Source organism: Lissotriton vulgaris, chromosome 11, assembly GCF_964263255.1.
Source record: "Lissotriton vulgaris chromosome 11, aLisVul1.2, whole genome shotgun sequence".
Taxonomy (NCBI): Eukaryota; Metazoa; Chordata; class Amphibia; order Caudata; family Salamandridae; genus Lissotriton; species Lissotriton vulgaris.
This window is the reverse complement of record NC_141699.1, coordinates 708,536,823-708,560,295: the sequence shown is the minus strand read 5'-3', so window position 1 is coordinate 708,560,295 and position 23,473 is coordinate 708,536,823. Positions and strand designations below refer to the sequence as shown.

Below are 23,473 nucleotides of genomic sequence, written 5' to 3'. Positions count from 1 at the left end.
CAATGACGTAAGGGTGGATGAAGGGCGGGACGGAGGTTTGATCATTTTTGGACAGATGTGTTTAGCACAGGTTCAGAAGGTGTTTAGTGGGTTTTAGAATGGGGGAGATCAATGAGCAAGGGTGTCTGGAAGTATGTAAGAATGGCACTGTAGCTGCCAAAAAGTGGATAGGAGTAAAAAAAAAATTTTTTTTGCCTAGGGAGTCAGTGTGGTTCTGATGTTGTGAAAGTTAGTATGGAAAGAATTTGCCATCATTAGTTGTTTGGGTGGATGAAATGATAGAGATGTGGAATTGTAAAAGCAATGATTAAAGCTTCTCTGATAGTTGATTTTGGTGGGACTGAGGGAGAGATTGTTAGCTTTGGCAATGTGAAAGTACTAGTGATGGGGCACATATATTGTTTGTCTGTCTTAAATTATCTTTAAGTTAGTTTCTAGCAGTTGCACATACTTGTCTGCATGCTGTTTTTCTGAGATCGGATAGCCAGAGATATTGTGGGTTGTGTTTCTAGTGTGGAAGGGGTAGTGGCTCTTCATGGGTAGTGTACACCGAGAGCATAGAGGAATATACTGTTGTTGATGTTAGGATGAGGTGAACTTATTGCATTATAATAAGGGATGGTGGCAGGGTTATTTTATGAATGGGAGAGGGGCAGGTCAGGTCCCTGGTGGGTGAATGAGGTTGGTGTGGAGGCTGAGTGATATGTATACTGATAAGGCCTCAAGGACAGACTATTAGGAGGTCAAATGTGTTACTAAGAGATAAAATAAATATTTGTGTGTAAGTTGCCACACGGCCAGAGAGAAACTGCACAAAGAATGCAGTTTCTGTGTAATTCGTTTTGTAAATATTACAATCTCCAAAGATCTGGATTGGGGAAGCGGTTTTTAATTAGTTCAGAAAATTATCAAGGTGCTCAAGGAAGAAATGAGTTGATTCATGAAAGCAGTAGATGACCACAATGCGTGCTTTGAACTGCGAAGTAAGGTTGAGGAGTTAGTCAGTCTTTACATCGACCTACTTCCCCATATTGACGGGAAAGGTGGTTGAACTGATTGCTGACTACTTGGGTTCAAGCTCTGTCATAATGATGAATGTAAAGTGAAGCTGAGTAAAGTGAGGGTCAAAGATGTTAGTGACATTTTATTGTAAATTGATCAGACAATCCACCTGCTAAAGGACGTTTTTTTGTGTTCATGGGGATTTTCCGCTGTTCAGGTATTTAAACATTGAAAGTCCCCCTCCTTTGGAGCCAGTACTGTGTTTGTGTATCAACCAAGCCTAATATAGCATTGATTGAGTTTCGCTAGACCCGGTGGCAACCCTAGAATACTAGCAATTTTTGGCAGTTATAGTTTCTGACAATTTCATGCAAGCACTTGGGTCATCATCCAATAGGGATATAGCAACAAGGAAATCATGGGTGCGCATGTACCTGTACTGTCCTGTTGTCAAGTCCCTTGGTTTTCTCCTCAAACTCCACTCCCACGGTGTAATCTAAGTTGTAGTTTCTGAACGTGCTCAACGTTTTTGTTTGGAAAACATCTCCATTTTGAACAAACTCCTTTGTTTGCTTCAGGTGCACTGCTATCTTCCGGGTAGCAAAATCTATGTCTGTTAAGAATAGTACATCTTGGGTTAAATTTTGGTAGGCCATATTCAAAGAACAAATTCAATAATATGCATTAGTATTGTGTAGTAAGAGACAGGATGTAAATGCAACCTATACTTGTATACCATGATGTGTCCTTTCACTGTAAAATTTGCACATCCTATCTTACTTACATTCCTGGGTCTCCATTATCATATGGAATCAGTGTGTGAATGACGCCTGGAATAGATAGCTTGTTTGATGTGCTGAGATGTCTTCTAAGCAGTTCAATAGCCCAAGCATGATACCTAGAGTGTGTTTTGAGGTTTCCATCAATTATTGTTCCCTTTTTTAAAGGAAACTGTATTATTGAGTGCTTTTTTCCAGCAGTTAAGTACAGAAAGCTGAACAAACAAGGATTCTTAGGATTGAGTTGGCTTCATAAATATTTACATTTGCATTGTAAGCCAAAGCAACTCTAAAGTCAGATCCAGCTTTCTTTTAGATCTGTGTAGAGTAAGTACTTTTGCAACAGTGGTTCTCTCTGGGGTGAGGTGTGTCATCACTATATCTTTATAAAAACGATCAGGGTGTCAAACAAAAACAAGTAAGCAGTGGTAAAATCTCTAGAAGCCAATACTAGTTCTTCGTGATTCATTTCTGCCTGACTGTCTATTGCTTATTACTTTTGGAATGAGTGGTGATGAGTGAACCCCAGCATTTCTTAGTGGACAACACTCTTTTAAATGGCTTCCGTGTAGACTTCTGCCTGTTAAAAGGTAGGAAAACATGTCTCCCCTCTGTTCCTAGAAAGCCGTAATGGATGTCAGCCTGAGCTATCATCATCTTAGTTTAGGGATCTTGATGTTAAATTCAAATCTTCATCTAGCCTTTTGTGTTAAACTACATCAACTGCACGCTTCAATCAACAGAGAGTCTCGAGAATGATCACTCATCCCCTGAACTAGGATATTAGGATTACAGCAAATATGGATCATATAGGGCCCATGATTTACTAAGGTAACAAAGATGGTAATGTTAGGTTTCTTGCTTTGATCAAATGTTTGTTGAAAACCAGGATAAACCATGGTCATTCATATTTAACAATACAGAAATCATGGATAACCAATACATGTCCCTGGTAATAAAAATATGGTAATGATCATCCTAGATATCTTAAAAATCAATGTTGTTAATTTATGATGCCACCACTCAACTGGTTATGACCTCTGTCAAATTCGAACACGTTTCTATCTTATATGGGCCTTGATTTAATTTCTTATAGAGTTCATAGTAACTTTTAGGCACTATGGGGCAGATGTATCAAGAGTTTTTTTTGTCGCAAACGCTACGAAACGCAAAATAGCAGCGTTTGCGACAAAAAAATCGGAAAATGCGATGTATCATTGAAATCGCATCGCAAACTTAAGTACTCACAAAATTTGTGATTCCTGACGTTTGCGTCAGCATTTAAGGAATCGCAAATTGCGATTCTTTAAATGCTATGTATGAAGCATTCAGGTTTTGCGAATTTACACTAAGAAATCGCAAATTACCACCAACTTGTTGTTGGTGTTAATTTGCGAATTCTTTTACAAATGCACTTTTTGACATTTGTAAAAGTGCCATGTGGCGCTTATACATGCCCTTAGGGCATGTATGTGCGCCATATGTGCACACATGTAAATTTCAGGGGTGCAGCAGGCTTTCCTTAAGACACCCTTGAAATTATTCTCAATTTGCGATTAGCAAATTGCGAATCGCAAATTGAGAATAATTTCCCATTCCTTACAACGAATGGAAAAATATTCCTTAATTGCGATTAGCAATTTGCTAATCGCAATTAAGGAATTTTAAGAAATCGCTAAAAATAGCGAATTTCTAGATACATACCATTTTGCAATTCTCAAATAGCGATTCTCAAAAAATCGCTATTTGAGAATCGCAAATGGGTATCTTGATACATCTGCCCCTATATGTGGTACCATGTTTGCTCTCCGTCTCTTCCTCAGAGTTGATCAAGTAATCTGGGTCCTCTAATCATCTTTTTGATACTTGCAGTTTTTAGAGGCTAATCAATTTGGACTCCTATGTCATCAGCAACAACGACTTAAAGGTAGAGATGTTTACATTTTAGCCTTTATGTTTTGGAATGTCCTAACAGTGCTTATAGAATTGCAGAGATGTTATAAACGTATAAAAACCCTCCATCTCCACTTTAATTCATGATGCCTATCATTGGTGACTCCAAACTCATGGACTTGCCAAGTACCTTCGTCTTATGCTTGGATTTTAGGGGCTAGTGAGGTTAAAAAGTACTAAAAAACATGAAACATCAGATACAGTTAATACAGTAACAGTAAGAAATATTATTGTTCAGTCAATGTTACTTACTTTTAGAAGAACATATAACATTCATTTTTAGAACATGCATTTACATAGTAAAAGGATTCTTTTAAGTTGTTCTCTTACAGTGGTTGTTAGCATGCATATGCCGCTGGTAGGAAGCCTGGGCATCCTAGCATTCTAGTCACTACAGTAGCTCTGGCATAAGGTTGAATTCTTGGCCATATTCGGTGTCTTATATGCACAATGGTGACGCAACGGGCGCTGTCTCCTAGAGCAGACTTTCTCAGTACTTTGTTGCCATTAAGATCATTATGGTGACCATTGCATGAGGTGGCTGTCCGTGGCATATTGACGACATTCTAGGTATTAAGGCAGTACTGGAATAAGGGGGCTTTCATTGGCATACTGTGGGCAAACTAGTATTATTCTGGGAATCCCTGGTATAAAGGTGTGTGTAGCATGTGATGGTCACCCTTTGCAAATCATCAGTCATTTTTGCATTATGGTTGTCATTTGATGGCCTGTGGTTGCAAATCCAAGTCTTTTATAGACATCCTCAGACAAGTTAGGCATCCCTTAAATTGCTGGCTGCCATACTAATTAAACTGGTTTTCTAGATATGTAATTGTGATACATGGGCATGTGAGGTAGATTATGCCCATGTGTAGCAAAAGGACACTTAGTACATTTAAGTGCTAAAAATGACAAGCTGTTTTTTATTTGAACACCCCATTTGTATATTTGTACTACACATGAAAAGCTGGTCTTCAGTGACACAATTGATTTATAAAGCATCTTTTTGTCGATGGGATTGGGTCTAATTACATGAAATGAAAAATTGGCATGTGGGAATGAGATCTGTTTTTCAGGCAATGCCAAGCTGGAGTTTGGCGATAAGACAATTGCATTTACATGATATATTACAGGGTGTTTTTCAAATGATGTGCTGGTAGTAGTATGTATTGGTGATGTCATTTCTTGGTGCCAGAGCTTACTTTTCATCTATGACCGTTATTTCAGGAGTTATGTAGAGGAAATTCATCATATATATTGATGCATTTTACGGATATTCTTATAAGAACTTCTATCATCTAAAGCAACAGCTGGTTAGATTGGTGTTACTTTAAAGACATATCTCCTGCCTGAATCCGTAACTTGAGATGTATCTTTAATATCTATGCTTGTGGGTCTAGGGACTGATAACAGGAAAGGCAAAGGCAAGGAAGGGCAAGATACATATGAGAAAAGGTACATTGAACATCTTTAAAAAAGAAAGAAAGGTATGTCAAATTGAATACTGAACAATGTGAACTACTTGTGAACATTGTGGCTTTTAAATCATTCTTTACCTACATTTAATTGAAAAGTGCTCCATTTGTTATAATTTCTACAAGGTCTTCTTGGTGGGGAGGGACCTCAACTGAAAAACGCCCCTCGCACATTTCCCTGTTTAGGTCCACACTTGTACAGTACACCAAGAATTGCAATGTGTCATGACTGCCTTTTCAGTACTTCCTGTAAAACCTACTAGTTTTATCTAATACCAAGCGCTAGCCATTCACCTTCGCGGAAGATGGGTTTGTAATATTAACAATACCCCCTAGATGGACATATCTGTTTGTTTTCCTCTATACTCAGGTTGTTGGATCATTTTACTTATGATGATGTGTACACAAACGTTTAACATTCCCTCACAGTTACAATAGGGCAAAGTTTAAATAATTCTTAAAATTCTTTTTCAGCATTCTCATTTATTAACCTTGTTTCGATTTAACGCAATAGAGACAATGTATACATAAAAATAACACGAAGACATAAGACAAACACAAATGAATAAAAATACATTTGTAGCCCTGTGTCTCCTATTTCTACAACACAACCCCTTGCCTTAGTGAACTACTGATGCTAGAAAATCAGAATCATATTTGTTCTATAAAATTAGCAAAATCAAGTTGACATTTTGGTCTCTTCATCAAACATACATAAGGCTCTCCTGAGGACAAATGTAACTGGATCAATGCTCCACACACCTCTTTTAGGAGAGAACTCTCAGCCACAAACAGAGATATGGCCCTGATCCTGTCTGTTTATCAGAATATTATTCTTCTCTAATCTAAATCCAACTGATTCATAATAGGAGTTACACATCACCTCACTGGAACTCCTGTTCAATGTGGCTTCAGTAACTTTCATGCCTATATCAGGTCAGCTAGATGAACCTCAATTGTCCAATCAAACAAGATCAACATATTATTTTCATCTAAGTGGGATGCAAAGTGTTATCTATGGGTACATATTTTATACAATTCAGGTGGCTGCTCATGAACACTCTTACTCCATAGGAGTCACAGTATTCACAAATCCAACCAGCTATTAATTGACAAAAAAGCAACAAAAAGAGTCCCTCAAGAGAGTATATTTGGGAAGACATATTGGTTTTTGAAAATGTATTTTAAAATTGTGCTGTAACATTCAAAGTAAGGCCCCATCAATTCAAAATGAAAAAGGGGGGGGGTTCACTTCCTGGGGCAGTTCAGCCTCCGTGGGCAGCTCTTGAATATGTTTTTTTTCTATGAGTGCCTCTTTAAGAACTCTTTGAAAAATCTTCACCTTTTTTGCAAAAGTGAGCGATAAAAAAAAGGTTGTGTTTTATATTAAAAAAATGTTCCTTCTAGAGAAGTTAGGGTATGCCTGACAAGTGCCATTAGAATTAGTCTAAAGGTGTGGGGTGTTTTCCTTTTCAGGCTCTTCACATAGTTTAGTCTAGGCCATAGATGTGGATTGCTGAGAACCTAGTGGTGTTAAAACGTTTGCAAGGGGGCTCTGAGAATGAGGTGCCAATGGACCAGCTGCTGTTGCCAGACATGTGGGAGCTTTTGTGTGCGAAATGTTGGTCTCTGGGTGAGTTGTCTGAAGGGCAGTTAGGGGTCTCTGAACCTCTCAGAGGGAAGAGATGGTGAGGGGGGTTAAGCTCTACATAGGGCTCTCAGAAGGCCAAAGGAGAATCAGTGTTGAGCTGGCTTATCAGGGATTCTAGCACTGCTGGGAAATCGTATTTGTTAAATAGTGCTTATGCTGTTTAGGACTGTCTGTGGTTGCTATTCTTAATGTAGTTCAGAGTCTCTCTTTTTTATGTGGATAGCATGTGCTTGGTCTACAGAAAGTATGTTAGCTGGAGGCTCTACTATAGAAATCAGGTGAGATGCAATAAAATCTAAATCTCACTCGCTGTCAGTGTCTGTTATCATACTCAGACTTTGATCCACTCCTGATGTTGAAATCAAAGCTGTTAAAGGTGCCAGGCTGTCGTTAATTAACTGACATCTGGGCCATCTCTGACTTCTTCTCATGTCCCCGACAGCGCTGCTGATCCCGCCCAACGAGCTGAAGTGAGGTGCTTGCATCACATCGGCCTGATGCCTCTAAAGTACAGAGTTGAAGTGAGCTGTGATATCTGACGTGCAGGGCCTTTTGACCCCTGCTTCTGCAATCTGCTTTAACAGCACTTCTTCTCTGGCACAGAACTGTGAACTGAATCACTTCTTAAGGCTTCTTCAGATGATGAAACCAAGTCACAGGGAGAAGAAAAGTGGCACAAATGTATCACTTGGTGTAGCTACCAGTTCCTCGCGAGGAAAAACTGCAAGCGCCTAATCTGCTCTGTGTCTGGCGGTGAATGGACCGCCAGACTCACAGAGGCACAGTGGTGGTGGTCTTTTGACCACTCCAATACGACCAGGGCTGTCGGGCAGCCTTTGGACCAATGCAACCACTATGGATTAGAGATCCCTGAAAGTGGTGCAGCAGTATTGAAGTCGCAATACCCTTGGCGGGGTTGCTGCGGCTCAGCCAAGCATATTACGAGTTTCCTCACTGCCACACTTTTCATGCCAGTGGCACCACCATGACAAGTGTGGCTGTGAGGGAACAGAGGGAGCCCTACAGGCCCCTGTTGCCTCCCGTCATGTGGATGCACCCAATGGGGCACAACATGTGCCCCCTTGAGTGCATGCACACCAGTACCTGCATGGCTTGGACTGCAGCAGTCCATGCCATGCAGGTACTACCTTTGATGTTCCCATTGCAGTGCCTATTTCGTAGGCACCACCCCGGAAACACCAAAGAACTAACCGCCAAACAGGAGAAAACTCCCGCTCCTGCACTGCCAAACTCACAATAAAGCCCTTAGTCTTTCTCTATTTTCAACTCTAAATTTATGTGTAAATGATGACATTACTTGGCAATTTCCTCTCAGCAATGTGGGCTGGAATGGAGCAGGCATTCTCATTTATGAGTTTTAAAAAGGATTGTTAAAGAAAAACGCTAGGTAATCCTGCTTTCAAGCTTTTTAGTGAATGTTTCATATCTGTGTTCTTGTCAGTAAGCTGAATTATATTTTTGCATGCTTTCAGTAGCATTGATGTTTCTTACAGGGAAAGTGATGTATTGCATCTCAAACAATGCTGTTATGTTGTGCTGTGTTATGTTGTGGTATTTTATGTTATAATACGTTACACTGTTATGCTGTGGTAGCTATGTAATCTGATGGTATTTTTAGTCAGGCTCTACATTAACAAGAGGGATTAAGCAGCAAGTTCTTAAGTAGTGCAGTCTGATTCTTCTATTTTCAATCGACTGATACTATTCACTGCTCAATGCAGAAGCTCTGTTGTGCTTACTTAAGATACTGGGTAAAAACATGTATACAGAATTTGTACATATTCAGCAATTAATGGTTTTGCAAGAACAGAAACGTCCATGGTGGGATGGGTGCAGTGTGCCTTGTTGCTCAAAACCACCCACATCTTTTCCTGCTTATGTCAAACAAGCATACTCAAATACTCCCTTTGAATGTACCGATCAAACATTTCTGCACTTTGTTTTGAAAATCTTGCCACTTTTTTGTCACTTAGAAAAGAGAGTAGTACCCCTTACATTCATGTGATTTTACAATATGTTTTTCCCCATTTATATACGTGCTAATCTAATTTATTTATTGGATTTATATAACTCTTATACAAACAAGAGGCTGCTTCAGAGCACTAATAAAATAAATCCATGATCACAAATCTCTCTGATCCCTGGATTGAAAGCTGCACTCAATGTAAGTGCAGATTGAAGTAGAACATTAATATTTTGTTCGGACACATAAATGTTCAGCAGAGTGGGGAAGTAGGGTTGAAGGAAAGACATTGTCTGGCCTGCACTGACCACCAACCAAGTGCTTTGACTCCTCGCATGCCCTTGCATTATCTAAAATATCGACTATGACTCATGCTCCTATGTTAGAACAAGTGAATCCTAGTTTGCTGCTTGAATCTAAACACAAGGGGATACTTCTATTGATGCATCTCTGTTAGACCCGTCATCCTTAGGGTGGTTTTCCCCAAAAACCTTTTACCTGCTTACCTCCTCTTTTTGCTGCATCTTTCTGTTGGCCTTAGGACTCTGAGCACTTCACCACTGCTGATCAGAGCTAAAGTGTACATGCTTCTCCCCTAAACATGGTGATATTGGAGTATACCCAGTTGAAATATTTAGTTGCTATTTTAATAATGTCACTTTTAGAAAGTGGACATTTCTCTGCTCTTAACTTAGCTCTGTGTGTCTGCTGCTCGTCTCCAATAGATGTCTGGTGGGTGAGAGCTGCACTTTGTGCATTCCCTCTAGACAGCCACAAACTCACGAAGGGTGGGTGTGACAGAACTCCTCTGCATTCTGATAGCTCTTCCTGAGAAGGAAAGGGGAGGGTCTGATGCTTACACCTGAATAGGCAGGATCCTGTTTCCTACACAAAAGGCCAATTACCTCCCACAGATAGCTTGGCAGACAGGGCTGGGATGATAGGGGACCTGTGCACTTCAAGGGTCTGCTTTGATGTCACCCCCATTTCAAAGGCACATTTGGGTATAAGCACTTGGGCTAAGGCCCTACCAAGACAGCGCACTACTCAATCTGAAGAATTCTGCCAGGAGTAAAGACTGCTGTGCTACAAGGATTGCCACACTGCTTGACTGCTGCTCTGGAAGAACTGCTTTGCTGTGCTGTCCTTCTGCCTACTGATCTATGCCCTGCTGAGGACAAAGACTGGACCCATCTTACTTGAACCCAGAGTGACTCCAATGTCTTGCTGGCTTTCCTCTTGTTCTAAAGTCTTAGGGCCATCAAAGACTTCCTTCAACTCTGCAGCAGTACCTGAGCTCTGCCATTGATAAGTCCTGTCCCACTATGTGGTGCCAACCCAGTCCTGGACCCTTGAAACATGATTTCTGCTGCCCAGAATCAACAAAATCGATGCAGTGATGACTTTGCACCACTTGGAACCAATTCATTGCCCTTCGATGTCACCCCAGGAGCCAATCAATTACATCACCTCGATGGACTACGAGGATCAATGATAATGGACAGCGCAGCTTGACAGCAATGCAGTGCCAGCAACATTACGAGGTTCAGCTCTGAAGCCTCCATGACCTGCGCATATCGGAACCGATGCAGCCAGTCAATACTTGCACCATCAAAGTACTTTTTCAGCGGGACCTACATGAGTCCTGTAACTGGCTTGCCCTCCATCATGGTCTGCCTGAGCTTCAGATTTACCCTGGTCTAGCACAACCTCAAGTAACACCTAAGCATTATTTGACGCCAAGCGCTAGATTTTTATTTAATCTTTAAAAATTCCTAGCTCTGGTTCTACTTATTGAATTTTCTATGTTTGGTCTTGTTTCATTCATAACATTATTGCCTATGTTTCTAAAGCTGTGTGGAGTCATTTTGTGGTGTTTTCATTGTGCTACTGTGTGTGTGGCACAAATACTTTACACATTGCCTCTTTGGATAAGTGTGACTTCTCTGTACCAAGCTAACAGAGGGTGAGCACAGGCAATCCATTGGTACGTATCTTGCTTACCCTTATTAGGATTGTGGTCCTTAGTCGGACAGGGTGCATACTTCTGCCAATTAGAGACCCAGTTTCTAACAGTGTACATATATGCTAAGTTTCCTAAATGCATATGTGGGGCAGTTCGATGTTTACACCTATAAATTATGTTTGCATGCCTCTTCTGAAATTTTATCACATACAGAAAGCAAATGCAATGTTGGTATCAGCAGTCATTTTTTTGATTAAGGGATGCACACTTATAATAAAAATAACACAAGTACAAGTACCCCTATGTTAGGTAAGAAATGGCATTGGACAACTATGCAGGTCAAGTTGAAGGCGCATCAGTTGTCCTTGCCCCCCAAAATTATTTTCTTCTTTGACGCTTTGTCACTCAATTCTTTTGAACGGCAGCAAATATCTGAGGCAAACACACACCCTAATAATTTTTGCTTACACCATGTGTCTCAGATAGTGGTTAAACATGCACAGTGTCAGGGATGAGGGCTCATCCAGTCCTATTCTGTCAATTGCTTAATGACAAACGATTTGCTTTTCACATCAGTAAAGAAGAGTGGCATCTACCAAAATGTAAACTAAAGACCAGACTTGATTATATGCTAAAAATCGACAACAGGTTTCACAAGTTTTCCATTTACATATGGGTAATTTCTGAATATGGTTCTAAACGTTTTATTTGTGGCAATTACGTGGAGACCAAAGGTGTCTGTTGTTAGACCTATTAGCCTTATGGGGATCTTCCTTAAACATGGAAAAATTGAAGCACCTAATCGACCCATTTAATTTACTTATAATCCCATAGTAAAGTGGTAGCACCTGTACCCAGGTCCTGGAAATTAAATGCTACTAGTGGGCCTGCAGCATTTATTGTGCCCCATTTAGTTAGCCTACTAAAACATGCCTCTGGGATGCCGTTGCAGCGTGTGTGCAGTTATAAACTGCAAATTTGGCTTCACAAAACAACCCCTTTGCCAGGCCTAAACATTCCTTTTTAATATATATGTTGCCCCTAAGGTAAGCCCTAAATAGCTCTGATGGCAGGATGCAATGTATTTAAAAAGTTGGACATGTACTTTCAAGTTTAACTTGTCCTGGTAGTGAAAAACTCTTCAATTAATTTTACACTGTTGTAAGTTCTATATCTCCCATAAGTGATAACCTTTATTTGGGAACGGGTATAAATGTCATGTTTGGTCTGTGAGGAATGATAATTTAAAATCCTCTTTAATGGCGAAGTCCGATTTTATTTCCCAATTCTGAAAATGCCACTTTTAGAAAGTTGTCCTTTTACAGTCCTAACCATTTGGTGCCTGCAGTCTGTATTTGGATGAGATAACTAGGTGTAGTTGACAGTTGGGCCTTGTGTACTCCTCCCAGACAGTATCACAAAGGGGGTCTGGGTGTTGGTAGGGTGCACCATCCTGACAGGATGGGAAGAGCTGAGCTGTGCACAGTCCCAATTACACTTCAAAGTAACTGCCTTAGCACACACAAATAACTTCACACTAGCCTTTTTTTACTACAGACATCCTGGGACTAGGACAGGAAGGAAATACCAATACCATCTGTTTAGGGTGGAGGAACTCCTGCAGTTTCTCCCACTTCAAAGCTGACACCAGGTAGAAATATTGGACCCACAGACCAACTCTTCAGTACACTCCTGAACCTGCGTTGCTAAAGAAGGACTGCCTTGCTGTGGAGGCCTGTTGCTGCTCTTTGAGAAGAAAACTGGACCTTCTCCCTTTGTCCCAGACAGAGTGAATCCAATGGTCAGGTGGTTGACCTCCTGTTCTGAGCTTTAAGAGCAAAACAAGCCTTAGCGGTTTCTTTGCAACGCCCAGCTGACCTGCTCCACTGGACCTGCCTGGACCTGCAACTGAGCATGCCTGATCCCTGCTGGCCTCTGCTGGATTAAGTTCCCGAACCCCAGGAGATGCCTCACCAAATATTGGGACCTTGGATGGCATCATTTGAGCTCCTCCTGTCAAGAAAAGGAGATACCCAGAAGTGATGGTCTCTTTGCAACTGTGAATGGGCCCTTTCGCACCAAGATCTTGCTGCCAGCAACGACAGGCAACACAAAGCTCAGGTGGACCCGACTTCACACTACAGAGACTGCCAGCACCGGCCTGCAACACAAGATTTGCACTTCAGGCTGCAGGGGTCAGTACATGTGGTGACTGACAACAAGAAGCTCCAGCATTGGCAGTTCATGACCCCGATCAGGATTTTCACGCTATAGAGCTGACTGTCTGAGATTCCCGGCTTGCTCTTCACGTTACAGCAACAACCACCCATGATGCTTTCCCTGCTTTTCACGGCCGCCTTAAGAAGAGTATCAACATTTCTGTTGGCACTCACTTTAAGAAGCAGCAGTCACATAAAGTAAATGAAACCTTTAATCTTTTGCTTGCAAAGTTTCCTGTGAGGAGAAGGTTTTGTGGTGACTGTAGCTCGATTTTTTTAAAGTCCTGGGACCATATTCATATTTGTATTTTCATCACAAGCAAATGTTTGAGGAAGAAAATACCTCTATTTATGCATGCCATAATTCACAGAAAGAATCCTGCAGGTGTAATGGATTTACTATTGCAGATTGCTTGGTCATGAGTTCGGAGAAACCAGTAGTAGGAAATCCCCTGCAAATGGTGGTGAAGACAAGGGGGCAATGGTCATTAAAAGGCTAAATTTGCTTTTTTGATTTATGACTGCTAACTAACATTCATTCACAAACTGAAATCCAACCACTTCCCACACTAGAAATGGTCAGAAGGTTACTCCAGCCACAGGCTGGCATTACTCGAGCCATGGGGTTGAGTAACTCCTCTTCCATGACATGAATGGGAATAAATAACCCCCAGGTTTGCTGGGGGTGTATTGGAAGGGCTTCCTCCAGTGCAGCCGATGCAGGTGAGAGCGATGGGGCATTGGGGCCAGGTGGGGCATTTGATGGGTTTGACATATAAAGAGGGAAAATTAAATGGGTAATTAATTTTCCCTCATCATCGACTGTTGAAATCCCCCTCACCCGGCCTCAACACTCTTACCTGCATGGGCAGCAGCTGGCGTCGTCCAAGGAGAGAATGTATTCTTCACAGAGAGAAAAGAATATGTGTTAGCACAGGGTGAATGCATTCCTTATTTGTTTAATCTACGCTATATAATTATCTCCATGAAGGAAGTAGCACATCTGAAAAGTCACATGACATTCACTAAAATATGCTTGGAAACTTGAGCCTGCAAAAACCACAGTTGATGGACAGAATGCAGAACAATGTCATACATTTACCCCCGTACAGAGACCTGGGCCTAAATCCATTGTTTTTTTGCACTCCACACCACCCCAGTTCAGACATGGCCATATGCAAATCAGTCTGACCCTGTGCCTCATGGGAACAGTCCAGCCCGAACAAAACTTGTCCGTAATCCATACATTACAACCCCCCACCCTGCCCCTTTCCCTCCCTCTCCCTGCAGTTACACCTACTACTGGCCGTGCCTGTAATATAGTGCGTAAATGCCATGATCTAATAAAAAGCTTTGCATGTATACTTCCTAAATGTATAATTGTGGCAGAAATGATGGAGAATGATAAGAATACAGTGCCTTATTTATGAAGGTCTTGCGCCGCCGGTGCGTCACTTTTAAAATGGGAAAAAGTGTCGTACCACTGGCGCAAGGCCTTCATAAATGAGGCCCACAATGCCTATGTGTAGCTTTAAAGCTAGGTAATAACTAACAGGGTCATCTTAGAATGGGGGGAGGTAAACAGAAGGGCTATACTTCAAAATCTAACGTTTAATTGTGTTTATTTCTATAATAGTTCCCGTTATAGCCCATGTGGCCTAAATAAAAATGGAGCGTTTGCGAGACTCCGAGATAATGATTTTCCACGAATGTGCGACTATGCTCAATAGATGTGCAAGCAGTCTGTGCTCGTGCAGAGTGGGTCAAGGTCAGCGTGGCCTAAAGAGCAGAATCGTGCCAAGATTGAGATGTCCGAGTCATGAGTCTGGGAAAGTGTGGTGAAGTGACAAGTTAAAGGACATGAGTGAAAAAAAGTAATAACAAACAATCGAAACCTTATTATGCATGAAGCCATGACTAAGCGGAAATATGGACAATAAGGACATGAGGTGATCCTCATCCACCCCTTGAATGGACGAATAAGAATTGAGTGTGGACCCTAAAAGTTTCAAGTTTTAGATAGATAGTTAGGGAAAAAGGGTATAAAAGAGGTTGTTTGGAGGAAAGAAAGTAGCGTGCTTTTGAATTTATTTTTCGCACCACGACATGCTGTCGGACTGATTGATTTTTCCATGGTGCAAAAGACTTTAAAATTTTCTTGACTTTATCTTTGATGGGGACAAAGTCCTGATGGGAAGTGAACATCAAGAAAGAATAGAGAGGCTGTTTTTGGAAACCATTCTAACGTAACTCTGATTTCCATTGCCGATATAATGGGTAATATGTCTTTGACTTATTTTTCTGAACTATTCTGCTAATAAATGTAAACTGTTTGAATGTAATCTTCTTTTTCTTTAGGTGAATTTAGATGTTTAATGGTGTTCGAATTAAGGTTAAATAAAATAAGGTCATGCTAGGAGATTAAATCTTAAATAAAAATTAAATAAATGGAGAATTAAGCTGGTCTTGTTGTCCATTAGTTAACTTTTACTAGCTGATCCGTTGACCAAACAGTGGGCTGTTTTAAAGTTTCTTAAGATAAAACCATGGTAAGATCTAATAAACAGCAGATGTATCTAGTGTATAAAATGTAGATTAAATTGATGAAATAAGACACTCCGCTAATCCAGCAGCAGGGTGATTTGTGTGAATGAATGACTCTCGTGTCATGGGCCCCACCGGCGAGTAAAGTGTGTTGGCTCCTAAGATATATAGTGATGGCTTGGAGGTTTGGTTTTGAGCAGGGCTGGATCACATGCTATAAAGCACTAACTCATCAACAGGCACTTGTTTTCCTTCTGCTGAGTCTCCCCTGTGCCTGCCCCCTTTACTGCAGCTGCCTAAACTTCTTTTCAGGTTGTTTAGGTGTTGCCATCTTTCGTCACCCCTCTCTTTTTTCACGTTCTGTGTGCGCTAACAAGCTTTTTCTTTAAAAAAAAATAATAAAATCATTTTACAGTGTAGATGTTAACTTTCTAGGATCCTACACTGCTCAATGTGCAGCCCCACAATTGTACCAGTCTGACCTGGGCTTCATTAGAAGATGGCAACCGTATTCTTCTTGGCAAAAAAAACTGTCCCTCACAGGGTCCTTTTTTGTTTCACTTAGGCACACTTCTGCATCCCATATATTGTCTTGAGAAATATAAAATTAGAGGTTGAGTAGGAAACGTCCTCTTGCCTCATCATATTTTCTTTTTTGGGGCCAGTTATTTTTTTTATTTTAACATATTTTTATTGATTTTTTACACATATAGTCGTCAACGCTTTGTCAATACCAACTTTGTGGAAGACATATAGGGGCAGATTTACAAGCCCCTTCCGCCACTTTTGCATAATTTTTAACATGGGAAAAATTACGTTAGAGTAGCGCAAGGGCCTTGTAAACCTGCCCCATAGAATTTGAAATTTTTTTCGGAAAAAAATGAAGTTTTGCAGATGAATCACACTACGTTTTTTTGCAGCTATTTTTTTAATTTTCAGAAACAATATCTTATCTTCTCAGATAGCAAGTACTTGTAATTGAGGTAATGGGCGCACAATTTAGGGAAGAATGAGAGAATGTTTTTGGTATTGGTGCATAATTTGAGCTCTTGGTTTCCGGTGCTTGGTACCTGCACTTAATTGTCAACACCAGCGCTTGGTACAGTCTGCCACAAGGTGGTGCTGTCTGACCAATTTAGCGATGACCAAAACAAAAGTTGATTATTAATTCAATATTTTCATAAAAAATTACTGTAACCTGACACCCATGTCATTCTTATGGCTTTGGAGACCTGGAATACTCTGAAGTGTCACACTTGTTGGAGTGTGATGGTTAGAAGTTATGTTGTTACTATCACTGGCAGCATGGCAGGGGCAATGTGTGGTGCAAGCTGCAGTGGCCTCCTGACAAGAGTCCTGCCAGTTATTTGTTATTTTACAAATTAAGCACTGGTTTGGTTTAACCCTTTTTCATTTGCCAAGTCTGAGTTGCTCCTAGGGTCTTACTTGGCTTTACAGGAGCCAAGTTATGAAAATATTTGGCATCATGTAAATCATGCAACAAACGTTAAAATATGACATAATCGCTTTCAACTTCAAGCAAGTATCTTTCTTTCATGCAGAAGTGTTTCACCTTAGTACATCAGATTATATCACTGCAATGAAAGCCATTTATTAAGTGTGATAGTTTTAATATGGGATTTCGAATCAATCTTGCCTCACTTCCATCCTGATCATAGCGAACTAAGGCAAAGGCAGTTGTCATGTGTATAAAGTATGCTGCCTAGAATCTAATATATAGAGCAACACTAAAAGCTAATAAAATAAAAACAAACATTTTTGTACAGCGCACATGCTGAACTCATGTATAGGAAGGTGCTCTCATATGTGACAATGAAGAAAAAGGGAGGCTTGTTGAAATACAACATTTGCCTAGGGTTGCACTGTTTGGTGATGATGAGAAGCAGGGATTGTTCCCAGGTTTTCTGATTTCACATTATGCAGTTGAGGCACTGTAGGGGGTTCTCTTTCTCTTGCCCGTCTTTAGATCAAAGGTCACTGCTTTGTCTTTCTTTGAAAGCTCAGCGTGTTTTGGGCTCAAAGGTCAAAGAGGACCTGGAGTTGAGTCAGTGGCAGGCATGTGGCATGAGTCCATGCACTTGGGCTAGTGAGTGCTCCGTCATTGCTTCCATTGTATTCCAGAGATGCTTACTATGCAAATAAAGACTTTTAGGCACAACCCTTAGTCTTCGAATCAACATGTGTGGAGTGCAAATACTTAATCAATCATTCTTCTACTGGCACTAAGAGTTACACTTCCACTTGGTCCCAATAAATAGAATAAGTGTGTAAATATTGATACGTATCTAATGCCACATCTTTTCATGAAAGCCTTTCCCCTAGTTTGCTAATGAATGGCCTGCTGCTATGATTGGCAGATAAAGTAACCGAGAACAGTCTCAAGCTGCAGGGAGCACTCTCATGCTAGTTACAAAAGGGAAGTCCCAGAGTGCCAGAAGAACTCTTACACCAGTCACAAACCGGTGGTCTTGTACTGCTGACAGCATGCTTCATAACCCCTCTCTTCCTATTGGAAATACTCATACACCTCACAGACTAGTAATTACACATTAACCACTGCACGTTCATACCCTTCACAGAGTGGTAGCCACACACAACCAGTGATATTCTCACAACCCTCTAGGAGCAGCAGTGACCCACTACTGGAATCACTTATGCCCTCACACACCAGCAGTCACACACTACCAATTACACTCTCACGCCCTTCACAAACTAGCAGCTACAACTGGAAACACTCATGCACCTCTCATGGACTAGCCATAACACAGTATCAGCAGCACTCAACCTCATCTCTTGCCATCACTCACATAATGACTGAATTGGGCCTGGCTAATAACTGGGAGCACCTCACTATTTATTGCTGACTGTGTTAGAGGTATTGTAGATAGCCGAGTGGGTGAATGCAACAATAGGTTAAGGGTTTATGAATGGATTTATAGATGACTGAGTGCATAGTAGGATGAATGAGTGACTGCATGGAAGAAGGCATGGAGGCACGTTCAGATAAATGCCAAACCAATCGGATTTGCCAGTACTTTTTTTGTTGGAGGGAGCATCTTTCCACTCCTATTTCTTCACTCACTTTTTTCTGTATTTCTGCTTTTTACCTGCTGAATGCTTTGTCCTTTTTAGGTCTATTTCCACGAACTGCCTTAGCTGTCTGTCGCTCACCTATTGTTTAGAATGCATACTGTATACTTAGAGTGGCCCTTGGGTTGACCTTCTGCTCAGTACTGAATGATATTGTTGTCTATCTAAGGTCTCTGCTCTTGATTTGATGGCTTTCCTTCTTATGTGTGTGCTTGTCCCATCCAGGATAATTTCACTATCACGGTGTTATGATTGAATGAGGTGTAGCCTTCCATTTCTGACTTGAGGAGAGTGCATGTGTTTCCTTGGTCTCTCACCCATCCACTGGTTCGTCCTGACATCACAGTGCATCAGTTCCTCATGTGCTCTCTAATTACTGCCCACCCTCTCTCCTGCTCATCTAATGATCCCTGGCGCACCCTGTCCTACTCCTCATCCCACCTTCCATTATCTTAGTGTTTTTAACAAGTACTTGACAGCTACAAGGTGCTACTGGGCCCTTTGCTCTTTTTTGTGCTTCTACACTCTTTCCTTACTTTTAATTTACTGTTCTAAAATGACAGTTGGCCAAGTCAGATCAGTAAAATAAACTGTAATGGCTGCTGGGCCATTACGATGCATGTCCACTCATGCATCACAACACATATACAAATGCATTGGTGAACATAGCTGAAGAAGTGTTTTCCCATTTTAGCTGCCATAGGAAATATATCTCACATCTACACCCATAACGACTCCACAGATTGACACCAAACTTGGCATGAAAGTGCAACTTTACTCCAAAACCATCCTTTTGTTTATTTGGTGTAGATCCTTCAGTTATTTGTGAAATAGTAGCTTTTAAAATGTGGATGGGTGGGCTTGAAAGGGTTAAAACTCTTGTATGTTTTGTCGGTTGAAAAGTCACTTTTGATTTGCTTATTTATACATATAGCACCATTTGATGAGAATGCATAAAATTTGGCAGACACTTAGCCTGTTGAATTTACTCTTGTCTTTGTTTTTAAATTCATGCAGCACCATCCTGGGGGGCACAGTTACAAAGGAGCGAGGAGTAAACAGGTGTTTGTTCAAGTTTGGCACTGTGTGTGATGAATCTAGCCAAAAGTTGGCAGAGCTGGAAGGATTCGTTTTCTATTGGTATATCAAATTTTATGACACTCCATCGGGATGGGCAAAGTTAGAGGGTTGGTTAAAAAAATATTAATTTGCTTAGAACTTTGGGAGTGTTTGAATTTACATCAAATGTGGCAAGTTAAACCCAGTACAGAGCTTGGGGGTGTTCAAAGTAAAAGAGGAAGGGACATTTTTTTTGATTCACTAATAAATATGGCGCCGTTTGATGGACCTGCACAACTTTTTGCAGAAACTAAGCACCTTTAACCATCTCTTCTATGTTTCTGCAGAGCCATTGAGGGGGCTAAATTTAATGGGTGAGGCAAAATAGTTTGTTTTCTAATAACATTGGCACTGTGTGTTAAATCTGCACAAAATGTTGCAGAACCTTGAAAGGATTGTTTTTTCTATGGGTAACTTTAGCATCGTTTGAATCAGCATCAAATGTTTGCAAGCACTTAGCAAGTTATACTGAGCACAGGCATTTTAGTTTTTGTGTAGACCCATTTGATAAGGGGGTGTTGAAGAAGAGGGTCAAAACCTTTTTGATTCACTAATAACTTTGGCACAGTTTGACAAATCTGCATGAAAAATGGTAGAGACTTAGCATGTTTGGCCCACTCATGTTTGTTCAGTTTTAAGCAGATCCCTCGAGGTGAGCTGCAGAATTCAAGACAACAAAGAAATGTTCATGTGCTAATTCTTCTGGCACTGTTAGATGAAGCCACACAAAAGATTTCAGATATTTATTTTGTTTAGCCTTCTATTGATTAGGTTAGGTTTAGAGAAGATCTGTAGGGAGCAAAGATTAATGAGGGGGAAATAAAATGCAATCACAAATAACTTTGGGGCAGTTCGATGAATCGGCATGAAATTTGGAAGCTATCAAATTAAATCCATTGCAAGGCAGGCCCTGTAACCAACCCGGCGGCTCCCTGCCAAATGCTCTGCACAGCCCAGAATGGGCACATTACAGGTGAATGTGGTGTATCAATAAAAAAAATTATGAAAACCCGTGAGGCAAAGAAACAGTTAAAGGTCAGTTATAGTTTAGCAAACACTAACCCCCAAAATACCTGAAATTTGTCAGTTATGGTTAGCGATGCACAATGCACAGCACTACTCACACCCCCGCACTGCTTAGAGCATCCCTTGGCAGATGGCGTGCAGATTAGCCTCATAAGTGCTGCGCCTAGTCCAACGGCCGACAGCACCACTACCTCGGGAGTGCTGCCGTCGGCCGTTGGACGTTCGAACCTCACCTGCGCAATGGAACGTTCAGCACTGGAGCTAGACGTTCCATAGCTGCTAAGGTGTTAAAAAATGCGGTCTACAAAGAGCAAAACATAACAAGGGCATGAGTTATGGTGTGTATTGTGCATCGTACACACAATATTGCTGATCAAAAATGATTTTTTTACCTTTTGACATTTTAAATGTATGGGATTAGATTTGTACTAAAACCAAACCAATACAAGCATAGCGCGCATACACCAGGATTCAGGCTGAGACCACCCAAGTCCTTTTGTATACTTATACATAACAATCAACAGCAGAGTCTTGATCAGATCAATGTATCTCTTGGTGAAAGGCTGATAACAATGTACCAACATCGCTAAGGTTCTATCCCCTGACCCAAAACCTGCAGAAGCCAAATCAGCCCGGCCGTCTGCACAAACATGGGTACATAGGAGCAGGGCACAAGTCCTAAAAAAAAGAAGTGGGGGGACTAACCTAGTTAATCAGTAAGCAAGTGGCATCACAGCGTGTGACATGACAACACGGCGTGTGACGCATGACATCACAGGAAGTGGCATCACAAGAAGTGACATCAGACCTTAAGCCCTCACATACTTGTTTAGCCGGTCTATCATGAGTACATTTGAGCACATTCCGAGTATACTTGCAAATCCTCCTGATTTAGACAGAAGATTCACACTTTTGTACGCTACACATAAAACAATGTTGCATTTTTATCAGCGTAAAGCTTCCTCTAGCCACAGAGCTTTAAAAGAAAAAATAGCGATATCTAAATTATTACAACGCTTCCTCAGGGCTAGTAAGCACTATATAAATGCTATTTATTTTGCGCAAATACTGGGAAAGATCAACACATCTGACGTTCTTACAGTGCATGCATTTTTCATAAACAGGTACTGAACACAGTAAAAAGTTCCCTCTTTTAAGTATGTCTGAAGTGCTAACAAGGAGTGAGCCTTTGTTTCCCCTCTCTGCATTTGCTTCTAGGTGTGAGCCTCCTTACTGCTGCCAGCCAGGAGACTCGAACAAAAGGAGGCCTGATGACCTCTCAGACTCGGCCTTTTTTAAGGGCCAGAAATGACAGAGCCCCTTCCCTGCTTGCACGTTGTTGCCGATCGAAAGCAGATAACAACGTGCAGGCGCTGCTGAAAGTGTCCCGGTGTTTGGAAATTATACCGAGACGAATTCAACATCTTTATTAGTGGGGCCCAACTTCTTGGCAGGGTGGACGGCGTCCACCCTGTGAAAAAAGTGGGTGGACGCCGTCCAACCGCGTGCATCCCCGACTCGTGCCCTGCATAGGAGCCCCACAATGTCAAATCAAACCCAAAAGCAGAATGCCAGCTGTGATTTCGACCCATATAAGCTTTCTTCTTACCCAGCGCTTTCATGTAACCCTCGAAGTTCTCATTGGTTTCCATTTCCCAGGTGCCATTGTAATCGGCAGGCATTGTTGTGTCTGGGTGAGCTCAGCTGAGAGGATAGTGCCGCGGTCTAATCTTGAAGCGAGGAGCTGCAGCTGAGTTCGGTCGGGCCGCGTGACACGTTTATACCTTTGGGGAGGGGCAAGGTTCACACGCGTTCATGATAAGAGACAGGCACAGTCTGAAATCGGGAAGATAATCTGCAAAGAACTTTGTCACTTTGCTTTTTTATTAATTGGGTTCAAAAGGGTAAGGATCAAAGCTAACGCAGTTTTTTAATGAGTAAGGTGAATTCGGACTGATAACGGACTGATACCGGTCAACATGCGACGTTTAAGCAAAGTTATGGCTGTACTTCTGATGTAATATACAAACTTCAAGAGTGAATATATTTAAAAGTATCATTGTGCATTCATTTCAAGGGGACAGCAACAATGGTGCACAAACATGATGCGCTTTGGTAATAAGAATATCCATAATCATGAGCACAGTGAGGAGCAAACTTCCCTGAATCTGCAGTTTAGCAGATCAGACTTTAATAATCAAGATGTATCTTGTGATGTGAGTCTCTGTTCAAATTATGTTCTCTTTTCGATTCGCTCTCCCCACCTAGCCTCAAGACATGCAGTAGTAGATCAAATTACAATTCGACTTCCGAAGTGCTAAAGTAAGAAAGGTTGCAGGTCGTGAAGTGATTTTTTTTTACTCCCTGCAAATTTCCCCTCAAACAAAGTAATCTCCTAAGGAAGTATCTACAACAGATTTGTTCAATTTGCAGTAATCTGTCGACCTAAAAATTGGTTTTGCTGGGTTTTTCCTCTGAAAAAAATGTAACTTCCACAGGTACTTTGGCCACCTTGGGTAGTTGTGTGCCAGAGTGTATCTCACTACTCTTTTAAACAAACATTGGGAAAACCTATTAATTTCCTTTTATAATGCCATTTCTTTTTTTTTTTTGATTTCAAGATTCTTTTATTACCAACTTTTAT

The 23,473-nt window shown here is 41.1% G+C and overlaps 1 protein-coding gene across 1 annotated transcript in view; it reads right to left on the bottom strand.

Annotated features, from left to right (window-relative positions):
* The window catches only part of RBP2 (retinol binding protein 2), a 48,253-nt gene extending 25,659 nt beyond the window's left edge, over window positions 1-22,594 (bottom strand). Inside the window, exons 1-2 of the mRNA XM_086943784.1 lie at window positions 22,439-22,594; window positions 1,437-1,615 (exon numbers count right to left, since the gene is read on the bottom strand). Coding sequence (XP_086799910.1) covers window positions 1,437-1,615; window positions 22,439-22,511 — 252 coding nt within the window. The 5' untranslated portion in view covers window positions 22,512-22,594. The remainder of the gene's footprint in view (window positions 1-1,436; window positions 1,616-22,438) is intronic.
* Between the last annotated feature and the right edge of the window lie 879 nt (window positions 22,595-23,473).